Consider the following 14,535-nt stretch of genomic DNA (forward strand, 5'->3'; position numbering starts at 1 on the left):
GTTAGGTTTGGTTTTGATGTAGATAAACAAAAACCATTTGAAGTATATAGTATCGTACTATTACTATTTGGTTGGCGGTCAATAGTCAATATTATACATGCTATGCATCATACATCTTATTTAACCTTATTATCTCATTATTATGTGATTCGTCAATCAAGTCCGGAATTCTATTTCTTTAAAATAAAATACTATGCTTCATTCCTTATTAGTACAATTTTTTTATTATATTAAATGTTTTCTAGAATAACATATTATTTTAATATTTATCAAAAGACTACTTCTAACATACTACAACTACCGCCAACGGTATTCTTTTTATATTTAATATATATATATATATATATATATATATATATATATATAAAAGAGAGATTTATTTAGAGTTGTTTTATTTAATAATTTATGTTCTATTTTAAATTTTAACAATTTAATTATTGAATTTAATGTTTTTAATATATAAATTAAATATAAAAAAAAATTAAAAATTAAAAATTATTTGATATTTTGTTTCTTTAATTCAAATTAATAAATAATTATAAAATTATTTTATACATTGATTTTATTAAGTAACAAATTGAAGAAAAGTTTTTTAATGTTTGAACTTTCAAAATATTATAACACATATTCATACAGTGAAATATTTTAATATTTTTAAAATAATACTTCTTTTCTAGTTATGAGTTCACAACTGACAACATAACTCAACAATTTAGCTATACAATACAACTCGTTCTAATTGTTGTTCGGTGACAACAAGAATTTATATTTTTTTGACTTGAATTATTGTGTCGTAGTTTCAATAAGAAACATTTATGATTTTAATTGATAATTTCATATTACATATATTTATTATTACATGTATATCTAATAATTATTTGTATGTTAATCTTAGATAATTAGCATTATATTTTTTGTTATTATAATTATTGAATTATAAAGTATAAAGATGAATTAAGTCATTATTGATCATTAAAATTTAAAAGATTAAATAAGTGATTCACTTGTATATTAATTGATAGAATCATAGAACATATAAAATATATATAAAAACATTTGAATTGAATGTGTAAGACATTTTCGATAACAAAATGTTATATAGTAAATTTGTTAACATTATTATATTTTAAAAATTATATCAATAATAATTTTTAATTGATTGATATTGTAATCTTTTACTATTTCCTTTTACTAAGCAAAAGAGATTTATTAAAAAAGAGTAAAAAAAAAAATACTATAATCCATATATAGATATAATAGGTCAAAGAACACTTGTAGCAATTGTAATTTTTTTTTAATTACAAATTATAGTCAATCATAAAAAAATATAGATAATTAATTCAAAATAAAAGGTTGAAAATCGATATCAGAAATTTAAAATTTGATATGATGAATTAAAGAAATTCACAGGCGGTCGATTCTAGTTGTGCAAGGTCGTATATTGTCTTGATTTAAAAAAAAATTATAAAAGAAAAATAAAAGTAATACGCATGGTCGATATTCCCTAAATAATTCCCATTTTAGGCAAGTTGATTTCTAGGTCTTCTATTGGTACGGCGACAAAATTCCATCTTCAATGTATTCAATCTATGATTTCCAAATATACATTTATGATTTATGTGTGTCGTTCGTCCCACAGCTACTTTTATTGACTTCATATATTTTAATCTATCAATTTGAATTAATAAAATAAAATATTAAATAATTTTTATTTTTTTAATTTAATCTATATATTAAAAAAATTTAAATTTAACAATTAAATTGTTAAAATTTGATATAAAATATAAATTATTGAATAAATAAGATTAGATAAATTTTCTTTTAAAATAAATAGATATTTTCATTATATATATATATATATATATATATATATATATTATAAATATAGTGTTATTTGTATTTATAGGTATCAGAATTTTCCATCATAAATAAGAAGATAGACAGAGACAAGGAAAGTAAAATGGTGAACATGTGTTGAGAAGTAGAAGCACATGGAAAAAGGATGACGACAACGTCTGCTACAGAAATGTTACAGACTTTCAAATTACGTGGGCGATTATAAATAAATATATAAGATAACTCCGGGCAAAGCTGGAATTTTATTTTATTCAGAAAAAAAAATATTGCAACAACCAAAATTAAGTAACAATTAAATTTAACTTCTCATATCTCGTTATTAAACTGAAATAAGTCATTAATTATTGATATAATTTAAAATAATATCGTAATGTTAATTTATCAAAATTTACGAGTAAATATATTGTAGAACATTCATTTTTTAATTAGAAAGTTTATGATTTAAAATTAAAAAATAATATAATTTTAGTCATGTATTTTTTATTAAGTGTGTTTAAAGTTCTTGTTTATATATATGTAGAGAGAGAAAATGAGAGATTTACTTGTTTTAAAAATAAGTTTTTTTTGATGTACTTCGTTCGATAATATATATATTTAAAATTTGGTTCTTATTCTTTAAAAAAGTATATAAATTTAGTCTCTCCCATCTTAAAAAAAAAAAATGGTGGATTAAAGTAAAAAGACTAAAGTTGATTTTCTTTTTTTAAGAATAGCAAATTTATGGTAGGAAAAGTACAAAACCTTGACCATGTTTAATAAAAATTATAAGGACTAAAATTTGTCAGTTTTTTTTTTAAAAAATAAAAGAAATAAAATATTATTATTATTTTGAACTTAAGAATAACTTAATTATAAATTATGAGAGAACCACCCATCTTAAAAGAAGAAGAAGAAAATATAATAAAAATTTGTCTATTATCAATAATAAAGTTTTTAAACTCTATCGATAAATTATAATTGATAGAAAATAGATATTAAATTTGAATTTATTTTATATATTTAAAATTTAGATAGAGCTCTTATAAACTTTAGAGTAGGGAGAAGTCCTACTCTAAAACAAGAAAAGTCTCCCGGATCGACTTAAAAGTTTATACATAACTTAATATTTTTATTAGTATACATAATTTAAATTTGTAAAACTTATCTTATAAATTTATAAATTTAGGGTCTTACTAAATTACTAATCACTGCCTCAACTAGGAAGTTCTTTTTTTTACTGAACCTCAATTAGGAAGTTTTATTAAAGATTATGTTGGGTTGTTATTGGAAATCATTGAGGAATACACTTTTACACTTATTAATGAATAAAGAATCCAATTTTAATTACTAGACCAGTATCTTAGGGAAAATGGTTGACATTTTTCATAAATTATACATAATTTATCAATATAAATACTACACAATAAATGAGTGATAATTTTAAAAAATAAAGTATCTTCAACTCACGTTACTCTATCATCTAATTAGAAATAAAATTAGATATAATTTATAAAATAATTGTCATTAAAATGAAAAAAAACAGTATTTATAATAATTTATGATTGGATAATATAAAAACCCTTGACAGTGTCTCTTCTCCTCTCATCTCTGTGTGGATCTCTCTAAACTTGGGCTGGCATAGGTGGGAAGCCCATAAGATCCATAAAGGAGAAAAACAGAAAGTGGGCCCTAGACATTGTGAGCCCACTTCCATGTGAGAGACACCCAACAAAACACAAGACACAGAAATGAGCTGAGTAACACCAAGCTGTTTTTTTTTGTTTCATCATTCGAATTTGTTCTTTGCATTTGGGCGATTGAATTTGAGGGAACCATCGTCAATTTTCCCTTTCTGGGCACCCCAGAATTCCTTTGGTGCTTCAGTTGGAACGACGAAAAGGATGTCGGCGCGATTGATGAAGAAGGTTCTGAACGAGCAACACCACCTTCCCCAACACGTGAGCGAAGAAGAAGAAGAGAACGATTCCGAGTCAATCACTCGTTCCTCCATCAACCTCTTTGACCTCCTCAACGACCACGATTCTGAGCCCGAGAACCAGGTTTTTTTGAAAACTCCACCTTTTTGGTTTCGATTGAAACTTTAAATTTATAAAGCATTACCACCCTCTTTACCCTTTTGAATTTGTCATGTGGGTCTTGTTTTTCTGTTGCCATCATGCACCAAGGAGATTGAATCAGTTTAAAAATTGTAGCTTTGCCTCTGTGTTTGAAAATATGTTAGAAACAAACAACTATGGAATTTGAATTTTGGTTGGATATGATTTTTGTTGATTAAATGCCTCCCGTTTTAGTATTAGAGAATGGTATAGGCCCTAAGTTGATTAAATGTTCCACCAGTTAGATGAGAGAGCTTTTATAAAATTTAAGTACGCAAGTTATTTTAGCTTATGGGAGAAGCTCAATTCATTTTACATTCTTATTTTCTCCTCTTATAAGGGCTTATGGAGAAGCTTATTCAATCGGGCTATAATGTCATATTGATTTTGTACTAGAAAATTTCTTCGGTTTTTCGCCTAAAATTGATGTTTGGATTCTTGCTTGTGCAAAAGAAGGTAGGGATTAAGGAGTATGCTTGTTGGTTGTTACTTATCTGAACTTGGCTGTTTTGGCTGTAGGGAGATGAGTTGATGTCCACGGAGGAAACGTTGGCTAGAAACAATGATAAAGAGGAGTCATCTTGGTCGAAACCTATTTCTGGGGTTTCCACGTCCAGTCTGAAATCAAAGAAAAAAAAGAAGAAGAAAAACAAGGATAGTGCCGTTGCCAATAAAACAGAAGGTGAAAAAGAATTGGACTTGATTCTGGAAGGTTTATCTCTGAATGTCAACTCTGCGTCCGAGCAGCCTATTTCTACCAAAGACAAAAATAAATCTGCTAAACTGCACACAGCCTCTATATTGCAAGTGGATCCTAAGTATTTGAATGCTGAAAATGAGCTGAGAAGGATATTTGGATCCAAGGTTGTGAAATCATTTGAGAGTAGCAGTCAAGCGAGCAGTTCTAGGCAGATGCGAGGGGTGAGGGGGCGTGGACACTATACTCTTAGAAAGAGTGTTCTTGTCACTCCATCAGACAATTGGCTCCGCTGTGAGGATTCTTTGTCTATGCAATTTTTGGAAATAAAAAATGGATATAACTACTTTAGGTAAGGAGCTAAGGATCATTCTTGTTCAGTTGATTGATAACATTTTCTGCTCTGTTTTATCTTAACACCACCATCTCTGTATGCATGTATGACTGTATATGTCAAAGACTGAGGATTTAGGGCCCATTTGGGTAAACAACTCAATTAAGGTCTTATTGAATAAATACTTATTATTTTGTTAGCATTTATGTATAAGTTGTTTTCATAATGGAAGGGGAAATAGGGTTAAATTGTTTCTATATAAGCTGTTAGCTGCTTTCATAAACTGTCCTAGAGAGCCTATTGAAATAAGCTGAAAATAGTTTATGTACGTATCGTAAGCTATTTGCATAAGTTCTCTCAACACTTATAGAAGTGTTTATATATCATAAGATAATTACAAATAAGCTCTTCCAAATGGACCTTAGTTGCAGTATCCTATCTTCTATTGTGTTATGTGTGCTACCAATGAATCATAAACGGGTAAGCATAAAAATAAACACATAAAGAAGACACTGTCTGTTAGTGGGAAAGATAAAATAAAATATATAACATATACTCCCTATGTCTCATATTTTGTATTTTAAGTTAACACATTCAAAAAAAATATTAATTTCACTAATTACTATGATAAAGTTGATTGTTTGACTAAAATACCCTTAATAAATGAGTTGGAGTGTAGTTGTGAATGATTTAATATTGATAAATAAGGGTATTATTGGAAAATAACAATTAATGCTTTCTTGATGTTGTCAAGTGGCAAATTTTGAGACAAATCAAAACTCTCAAAGTGACATAATATGAGATGGAGGAAATATAGAAATAAAACTTGCAGAGAACTCTGGAAGCTGGACAAATTCAATTTAGGAATGACCTTGAATGGAATAAAAGTACCTAATGTTGAGTTATGAAAATTAGAGAGAAGAGGGAAAAAAATTATCCGACTTATATGGCATAGGAAAAATTAAATTATCAACTTTTGCCTAATTATTGGTTATTTTCATTACTGTCTCTCTCTCTGCTTTTCAATTATTGATGTTTCTTTCATTTTTATTGGAGGTTATGTATGATTGAGTCCATTACTTTGGGATTTTGTTATTATTTATTTTCATTGTGAATGACCTATGGGTTGGTGGAAACCCTCAATACTCCTCAACCTGCCTGGTTTATCATTTAGTGATTTATTTGTGAATTTAAAAATTGAATATGCCTTTTGTACTTTGTATCTTATTTCATATAGCCTTCATGGTTAAAAATTATTGATATGTGTGAACCATCATCATAATATAATAATTGCATCTTTTTGTAACCCTTTGAAGTTCTGTTCATTTTTCCTTATTGGTCGTTTTTACAATGTAGATATGTACACTCGCCTTCCTACTCCCAAACTCAGAGAGCATTTGAAGCTGCCAAAGCAATTAATGACATAAATGGCATAGCAAGCATATTACAGCACCGTCCTTATCATATAGATTCCCTTCTAACAATGGCCGAATATTTCGCAGTATTGGGTGAACAACAGATGTCTGCAGATGCTATTGCCAGGTGTCTATATGCCCTTGAATGTGCATGGCATCCCATGTTCAATCCACTGCAGGGAAATTGCCAGTTGAAGTTCAGACATGATACAAACAAACCTATATTCACAGCTCTTTTCACTCACATGAACAATTTGGACAGGCGTGGCTGTCATAGATCTGCCTTGGAGGTCTGCAAATTGTTGCTTTCGCTAGATTCTGATGATCCCATGGGGGCTATTTTCTGTATTGACTACTTTGCTTTAAGGGCTGAGGAGTATGCATGGCTGGAAAAGTTTTCTGAAGAATATAAAAGTGATAACTCCATTTGGTTGTTTCCAAACTTCTCTTATTCCCTTGCCATTTGTCGGTTTTACCTTGAGCGTGAGGCCTGCAAAGATGCTAGTATGAATGCTGAAAAGGCTTCTTCGTCTGATCTTATGAAACAAGCATTGATGCTTCATCCTTCAGTCATAAAGAAGCTAGTGGCAAAAGTACCATTGAAAGATCGCACATGGACAGATATTCTCAAGCATGCATTTTTCCGGTCAGATCAAACAGGAATTCCATCACAAGATCACTTGATTAATATATATGTTGAAAGAAATTATCTTATATGGAGGCTTCCTGATCTACAAAAACTGCTAAGTGGTGCTGCAAAACTAGTGATTGAAACACTAGAAAATAATAAAAGTGAAGTTAAGGATTGGGCTTGTGTCAGAAAAGAAGCGTTTTCATCTGAGAAAAATGAGTACGTGATTTTATTTATTTATTTGTGTGTTCACTTTGGTGCTTGATTTTGTTATTTTAGTGCTTGACTTTGTGTGTTCACTTTAGGGACATTTTCTGTAGATGTGAATCTAATCTTTGTCTGAATCAGAAAAAGCATCAAATAATTGAGCTTGCTGCTTTACAAACCATCCAAATTTATTGCCTTCAAAACTTGGTACAAAATATTTCAACTTGGAATGAGCATTTGGCAGTTGAACAATTGAAATTATGATTATGGACTTGCAGCAATATGCTGATCTGATAAGATAACAACATAACTGAAGAATAATAGTCTGATGAAGACATGAAGTGTTGAAGTTGCACGGAATAATTTTATTTATTTATTTTTTTTTTATGCTTACTCATCTCATGCAATTTAGAGAGAGAGAGAGAATTAATGAAAAGAAAGTAGCACGATGAATCTTATTCATTGTGAAATTTTGGAAGCAGTTCATTTGCTTGGGATATATATAATATACCAGCACTGTTTAACATCTATTCATTACACGTTCTTGTTTGTTAGGTATGGACATTTGTTGGTATCTGATTTCTCTGATTCACATTCATCAATTCCACGAGAAAATCTGCAACAATTTATGGGTGTTCCAAGGATGATGGAGGGTGTGCAGGATGAGAACCAATTTGCTAATCTACCTGGCAATGGCCATGCTCCTCGTGGTGTTGCAAATAGAAATGCATTAGCTGTCTTGTTCGAGTCAATGCTACCATGGGTTACTTATGAGGATAGGGAGGATGGTGGACCTGATGATGGTAACCAACATGATGACCACAGGCAGGACAATCAATGATTCTGGATGCTACTACCCTTCCTGCTCTAAAGGCCTTTTTTGGCTGGAGTGTTGAACTCAATGATGAGATGTTTTGTACAGAGCGATGCCTAGGGAGCTTGATATCTTCTGCTATTATGTTGATCATTGTCAACCATCTAGGAACTCTAGACGCATAAAAATGCCATAATTTTGTGCTGTCTAATTTAGGGATATTGCTTCCATTATGATTTTTCATTTGATGTGCTTCAAAACTTTGGTCAACATTGTTGTTTAATAATGTGCTGTCATACGAGTTTAAATATGATAACAACTACTTGAGGGCAAATTCTTTTATAACAACATAGTTGGATGATAGTGTAAAGTTGAAACATTATTTTGAAAGCTAACTAGTTATCTCATCTTGGCTAGAGTAGTTTGGAAAAAGTGTTGTGGTGTACCACGCCCCAATTAGTTCAAAGGTAAATACATTTTATCTTGTGTAACTGTTGGGTGTGGCATGCCTGTCTACTTCCATTGTTGAGGCATTGGCAAAACTTCATGGGATGTTTCCATGACATTATGATGTAAAATAAGCAATTGTCATTAAAGTTGCTCTTAGCCTATGCTCGTTATTCCTATGTGTGGGGATTGTTTCCGTTTCCACTCCTTTTTGATAATGCCATGGAAACAATCATGCTACAAGGAGTATACACAATAAAAGTATAAGGATATAAAAGTAAATTAGTTTTTAAAATTTCTCTTCTTTCCGTAAAGTTAACAAAGAAAAAGTACTTTCTTTCCTTTTTCTCAAGAGAATCGCAATATTCTTTGACAAACAAACTGAAACAGCGTCCGAACTTTTAAAATATTCTTACTTTTTAATAAATTCATTTTAAAATAATTATTTAATTTAATATTTTACTAATTTTTTTAAGGATTTGGAATAAGTTTCGGCACATGATTTCGGAGGATATAGAATTTCTCTTTTCTCAACTAAACAAACAAAATTTTTAAGTCATTCTCTCTCCTTCCTTCCTCTTCTCTCACCTCCTGTCCCCTCCTCCCCTTTGAACAAAATTTGGGTGGTAGTGTGCCGATGGTTCATGGTTGTGCTTAATTGTGAATACAATGGCTACAAAAAGTAGTATAAGAAATGATAGAACACCCCTAAACATATTATTTTGAATACACTCCATTGTTGATTAACACTTGTTAGGAAATGATAAAAAAAAAAAATCGAGTCTCATTTTTTATTTAATAAATATATCGTGATTTTGTAATTTTTAATAAAGTTTAACTAATAATAAACCATGTGTTAGAAGAAGCATGTCAAAAAATGTATTACTAATATTCTCTGTGATCAAAATTAGTAGATAATTTTATCCTTCAAACATGTGGTTAATGGTTTGATTTTTGTTTCACATATATGAAAAAACAGTTGTTAAGACAGTCTGTTGATCCGCCCCACATAAAAAAAAACCTTATAATAGTACTAATAGACTACCGAGAGAATAAGATCTTACAATGCTGCTTATTTATTAAATTAGAACTTACATTACACAGTACGATATTCTAGACTTTAATGGCTATAATTATTTCTCAATGCAAACTTTCCACAAACTAAATGCAGAAAAGCCATTGAATGCGCCGGCCTAGGCATGCTGGGGAGGAATAAGAAATAGTTTCCTAGTCCTATGGTGGGTCGAGCATACTTTCTTATCGGTCCCTCAGTCCCTCCAGCTCAAGCATGCATGGCGCTGGGACATTCTTTTTTCCTTCTTTCTGCGTAGATTGAATGGATCAGGGGCAGACTAGCCTTCAAAAACAATACAAGAGCGTGGAGAGAAGTGGGGGACCGGGTATGGAATTAAGTTATAGTATGATAAAGTTATCATGTGAGTGGATTTCAACATATCATTAAGGGCACAAACTATATGCAGCTAACATCATTACAATACTGCTAAGCATTATTCTGCAATATCACATAGTTTATGGAGTTTTGGATTCCCCTACTGTCTGTCTTGTAAGTTGTAACCTCTTTTTCATGTGACCATCTGTCCATCACCATTTGTTTTTGTACCCTCCTCACTCTTCTTTCCCAACTTTGTGATGATGCTCAACCTTCTTCTCTAGAAGACTCCCACAACTAGTTTACTCCTTGCTTTAACTTTTCTTCACCACCTTTGTTCTTTATATATAATACATTGGTGTTAATATTTTGTGACTTTCTCTTAGGTGACTAATTCAACATTGTTTTCACTTGTTATTATTTGGTAGAATATCGACTTTCTCTTTTAACATTTTTTTTATTAGTTAAAATTTATTGAGAATCATAAATTTTGAGTGAATTTTTTTTATTTCTTTTAATGAATGAATCTCTCCATTGATTTAGTACAACATACTAAAATTATAATTTTCAAAATAGTAGAGAAAATATTAAAAAATTATTGTAAACATTTATAATTTGATTGAATATATATAGTCCACACAAAGTGCAATGCTACATAGACTCCAACTAGAAAAAAAATATATGATGATTTTGTACTTTAGAGAAAATTCATATTGCTTATTGAGGTTGAAATATTAAATGTTAGGATTTGACTTTTAAAGTAAGAATAAATTATTTACAAGAAAATTAATATTAATAGTTTAATATATTTATGTTATGTTTTGCATGTGCATGTATATTGATGATTGATTTTTTTCACTAACTATTAAATTACATTATTGTCTATAATGAATAATTTACTCTAAAAAGTCAAGACTCTAAATATCAATACTAACTTTTGATAAAGTGAAATTTTATATCAAAGATTAAATTTGACTACACTGTAGTGATAACCATTAATCAATAATTTAATAATTAAGATTAATTAATAAAACATACATGTATAAAATTTGTTATGAAAATATTAAAACTCTACATTTTATCTTCTAAAACAACCGTTAGAACTCTACATTTTGTTCACTAAAGTGTATTCTACAATTCATCCATATTAAGAGATGAATCATGATTCAACTATTCAAGACATTGGACATGTGTGTGAGAGTTACTTATTAGTTGCCTCTACGATTTCAACCTTATGTAAGATGCTCCATTTTCATGTACTTTAACCACACTAGATAAGATGATACAGCTAAATTGTTCTTTTGAAATTGAATGAGCACTTTATAACTCATCAAATTAAATGGAGCATGGACATGAATAACTTTAGAATCACCTAATCATTGTTTGGAATAATTAAGGATCATATAATAGATCGCTTGGCGAACATGGCTGTGTGGGGAACCACAAGCAGAAAGCAAGTTGTGCTAATCTTCGTTTTCAATGGCACTTATGATTTGGGAGGTTGTACTTTTTATTCTTTAGGAGGAGAAAGTTAATATATGTTCAGTAAGAGAAATCAATCAATAATAAATAAATTATCATATGCTAAAAAAGCTTTTGTATGATAATTTGATATAAAGGGATATATATATTTTTCATTGGTTAATTTTCAATTTACGTAAGACGGAACAGCACTTATCTATGTATGGAAAAAAATCTACACAAGTTGGATAGATTAAATTAATTATTAATAAATAAGTTATAATTTCACTCACATATTCACAAGATGATTTAATATAAGGTAATGATATATTTGTTTTTAGTTATGTATGTATTTTCAATAAAAAAAGAGAGTTATGTATATATATACTATAAAATAAAATTGGACTTAATTATGTTTTTAGTTCTTTATATACCTTTTTGTCACTAAAATTTAAAATTTGTATTTTTAGTCCTAAAATATATATATATATATAAAATTATATATACGCTTTTAATCTTTAAATTTTTGTCTATTTTTTTAGTCTCTAAACAATTTTTTTTGTTAATTTTAATTCTTCAACTTTTGCCAATTTTTAATTTTAGTTTTTAAATTTTTTCTCCTATTAACATTTAAGTTATTAATATAAAAAAAAATTTGCTCATAAATTTTTTTTTTGAAAAACTAAAATTAAAAAAAATTGACAAAAATTCATGACTAAAGATATATTTAATAAAAGAATCTAACACATTTCAATAAATAAAAGACAATTTTTAATTAAGTAAAACAAACATTTTCCTATTTAATGTGATAAAGTAATACTTAAAATAAAATAAAAGTAATACTTCACTTCATATCTTAATTTGAGTGAGATTGTGTCTTCAATATCCTAATTGTCGTGTATAAAAGAGGAAGGTAGAACATGAACACAACCATATAAGTGCAGGATCAAATCAATTTGATTGAAAGGGCAAGACACAGTTACAACATGGCCAACGGTCGCAATTTGAAGAACGCTGTGATAGCATTCTTGGTTCCTCTTCCCTCCATCTTCTTCTACCTCTCATTCCTCAACAACTACGACTCATCAAATTCCCCATCATCGTTTTGGTCAACCTTATGGTCATGGTGCTATCACCACCCTCTTCTTTTAGCCAACGCTCTCTTCTTCCTCAACGTCAATGTCCTCTTCTGGCTCATAGGCCTAATCCAATCCAGCCACTGGGTACGCACAAAGCCCCCGTTTTCCTTCTTCCTTCACTGCACCCACTTTCCCATTTCCTCTAAAGTTGACACCTTTTGCTGTTGGTGATGGTGCAGATGATCGACCCCTATTGGACTGTGATACCTGTGATGCTTGTTCACTACTATGCGACTCACCCTTTGGCTCACTGTGATTGGTGGAGGTCCAGGATCGTGATTTTGTTGACTTGGGTTTGGAGTGTTAGGCTCACTCACAACTACTTCAGGAGAGAGAGGTGGCAATGGGGTGCCAGGGAGGATTGGCGCTTCTCTGAGATGAGTCAGCAGTATGGAAGGCAATGGTGGTGGATTTCATTCTTTGCTGTCTATGTCTCCCAACAGGTAGCTTTTCCCATTGCACTCTTTTCATTCATTGGTTTTGAGATGATTGAAAAAGATTCAAGGACACTCACATAATAGTATACACATAAATAAATAAAAGAAAGGAAGAGAAGTGTAGATTCTTAGATTTCATCTTAAAACCAATGGGCATTGAATTTCAACATATATATAAGTTGCACCCCAATTATTGAAGCAGACAATGTAAACCTTCTACCGGACCTGTTTCATCGGCTAAACTTCAATAAATAGAAAGGAATATTGAAATAAGCTTTTTCATCGACTAAAACTAATTTATGTATAAGTTAAAAATGAGATTTTTTGGAAAAGATAATGAGAGAGAAGTTTTACAAATTAGTTTATACATAAGCTAATTTTAGTTTATGGAGAAACTTATTTTACTTTTCTTTTCTATTTTTCTCTCTTTAGTAGTGTTTCTGGAGGAGTTTATCTGTACAGGCCCAATATGTTGCAGCAAATAGAGAGATAGAGAAGAATAATGAGTGTCAATGAGGTGTCTGTACTATTGAGGTGTTCATATATAACTACTCTTAAATGAACCTATTGAGTTGCCTTGGATTTTATATTAATAAGTTGATCAGAATAGACTTGATATTTTGGTGCATGCTGTACGGACCTGATTCGGTTTTGATGTTGCCTTGTTATTTGGGTGGTTTGTTAGGTTGCATATTAGGGGAAGATGGAACAGTTTGTTCAAAGAGTAATCATTGTTCTCTTAAAAAATAATAGAAATCTTGAGTCTTGCTACCTGTGGTTGCAGGTTGCATTTACATCAGCCAAACCACAATATTTCCGTGTCTTTCCTAGTATTGTTTCATTGTTTTAGTGATGTATATGCTATAACAGAACACCCTGAACCTGCTTGTTGAATTACCTGTTTGGTTTGATCGTTGCTGTTACCCTTAATTTAGTGCTTTTCTTCTGGTCTTTGTTTCTTGTCTTTACAGATGTTTTTGATTGCATTGTCTCTTCCCTTGTATGCTGTCCATACTGTCAATCAGCCTTGGAACATATGGGACTTAGTGGCTACTGTTGTCTGTTTGTGTGGCATTGTGATAGCATACTTTGCTGATACACAGCTGTATGAGTTTGTGAGTAGAAACAACAAGCTGAAGGAACTTGGTAAACCTGTGATTCCTGTCCTTGACAGTGGCCTGTGGCATTACTGCCGGCATCCGAATTACTTTGGTGAGCAGCTGTGGTGGTGGGGGCTAGTTGTGTTTGCATGGAGCCTGGGACTTGGGTGGACCTTTATTGGAGCTTTGGTTAATACTATGTGTTTGGCCTATGTGACTAGGCTTGTGGAGGACCGAATGTTGAAACAAAAAAGTAGAGAAGAAGCATTTAGGGTTTATCAGAGGACAACTTCTGTGTGGGTACCTTGGTTCAAATCCTCTGCTTCAGGAGTTAAAAATAAGAATGCTTGATGCTATTCTTGGTTGATTTTGTAAAATTGTCATCTTGGTATCTTATCAAGTTTGCACTGTTCTTATTATTAAATGAAATCATGAATTGTATGTGTTCTATATATGTAGTTTGCTGTAATGTTGTATAAAATCTTAATGCATCTTCTACATTTCGAGTTA

General features: G+C 30.6%; 2 protein-coding genes across 2 annotated transcripts; both read left to right on the forward strand.

The window, feature by feature from the left end:
• The first annotated feature begins 3,589 nt into the window (after nucleotides 1-3,589).
• On the forward strand, nucleotides 3,590-8,370 carry LOC109788505 (transcription factor-like protein). Its single transcript, XM_020347244.3, has 4 exons — nucleotides 3,590-3,896; nucleotides 4,473-5,002; nucleotides 6,341-7,249; nucleotides 7,793-8,370. Exons 1-4 carry the CDS (start codon nucleotides 3,738-3,740, stop codon nucleotides 8,076-8,078), a joined length of 1,884 nt encoding a protein of 627 aa, XP_020202833.1. The 5' UTR covers nucleotides 3,590-3,737; the 3' UTR covers nucleotides 8,079-8,370.
• A 3,879-nt stretch (nucleotides 8,371-12,249) lies between these two features.
• LOC109788504 (3-oxo-5-alpha-steroid 4-dehydrogenase (DUF1295)) lies at nucleotides 12,250-14,535 on the forward strand. Its single transcript, XM_020347243.3, has 3 exons — nucleotides 12,250-12,572; nucleotides 12,668-12,931; nucleotides 13,897-14,535. The coding sequence occupies exons 1-3, from the start codon at nucleotides 12,336-12,338 to the stop codon at nucleotides 14,374-14,376; spliced, it is 981 nt and encodes a 326-aa protein (XP_020202832.1). The 5' UTR covers nucleotides 12,250-12,335; the 3' UTR covers nucleotides 14,377-14,535.

Source organism: Cajanus cajan, chromosome 5 (assembly GCF_000230855.2).
Source record: "Cajanus cajan strain Asha chromosome 5, NIPB_CcT2T_4, whole genome shotgun sequence".
Lineage (NCBI taxonomy): Eukaryota > Viridiplantae > Streptophyta > Magnoliopsida > Fabales > Fabaceae > Cajanus > Cajanus cajan.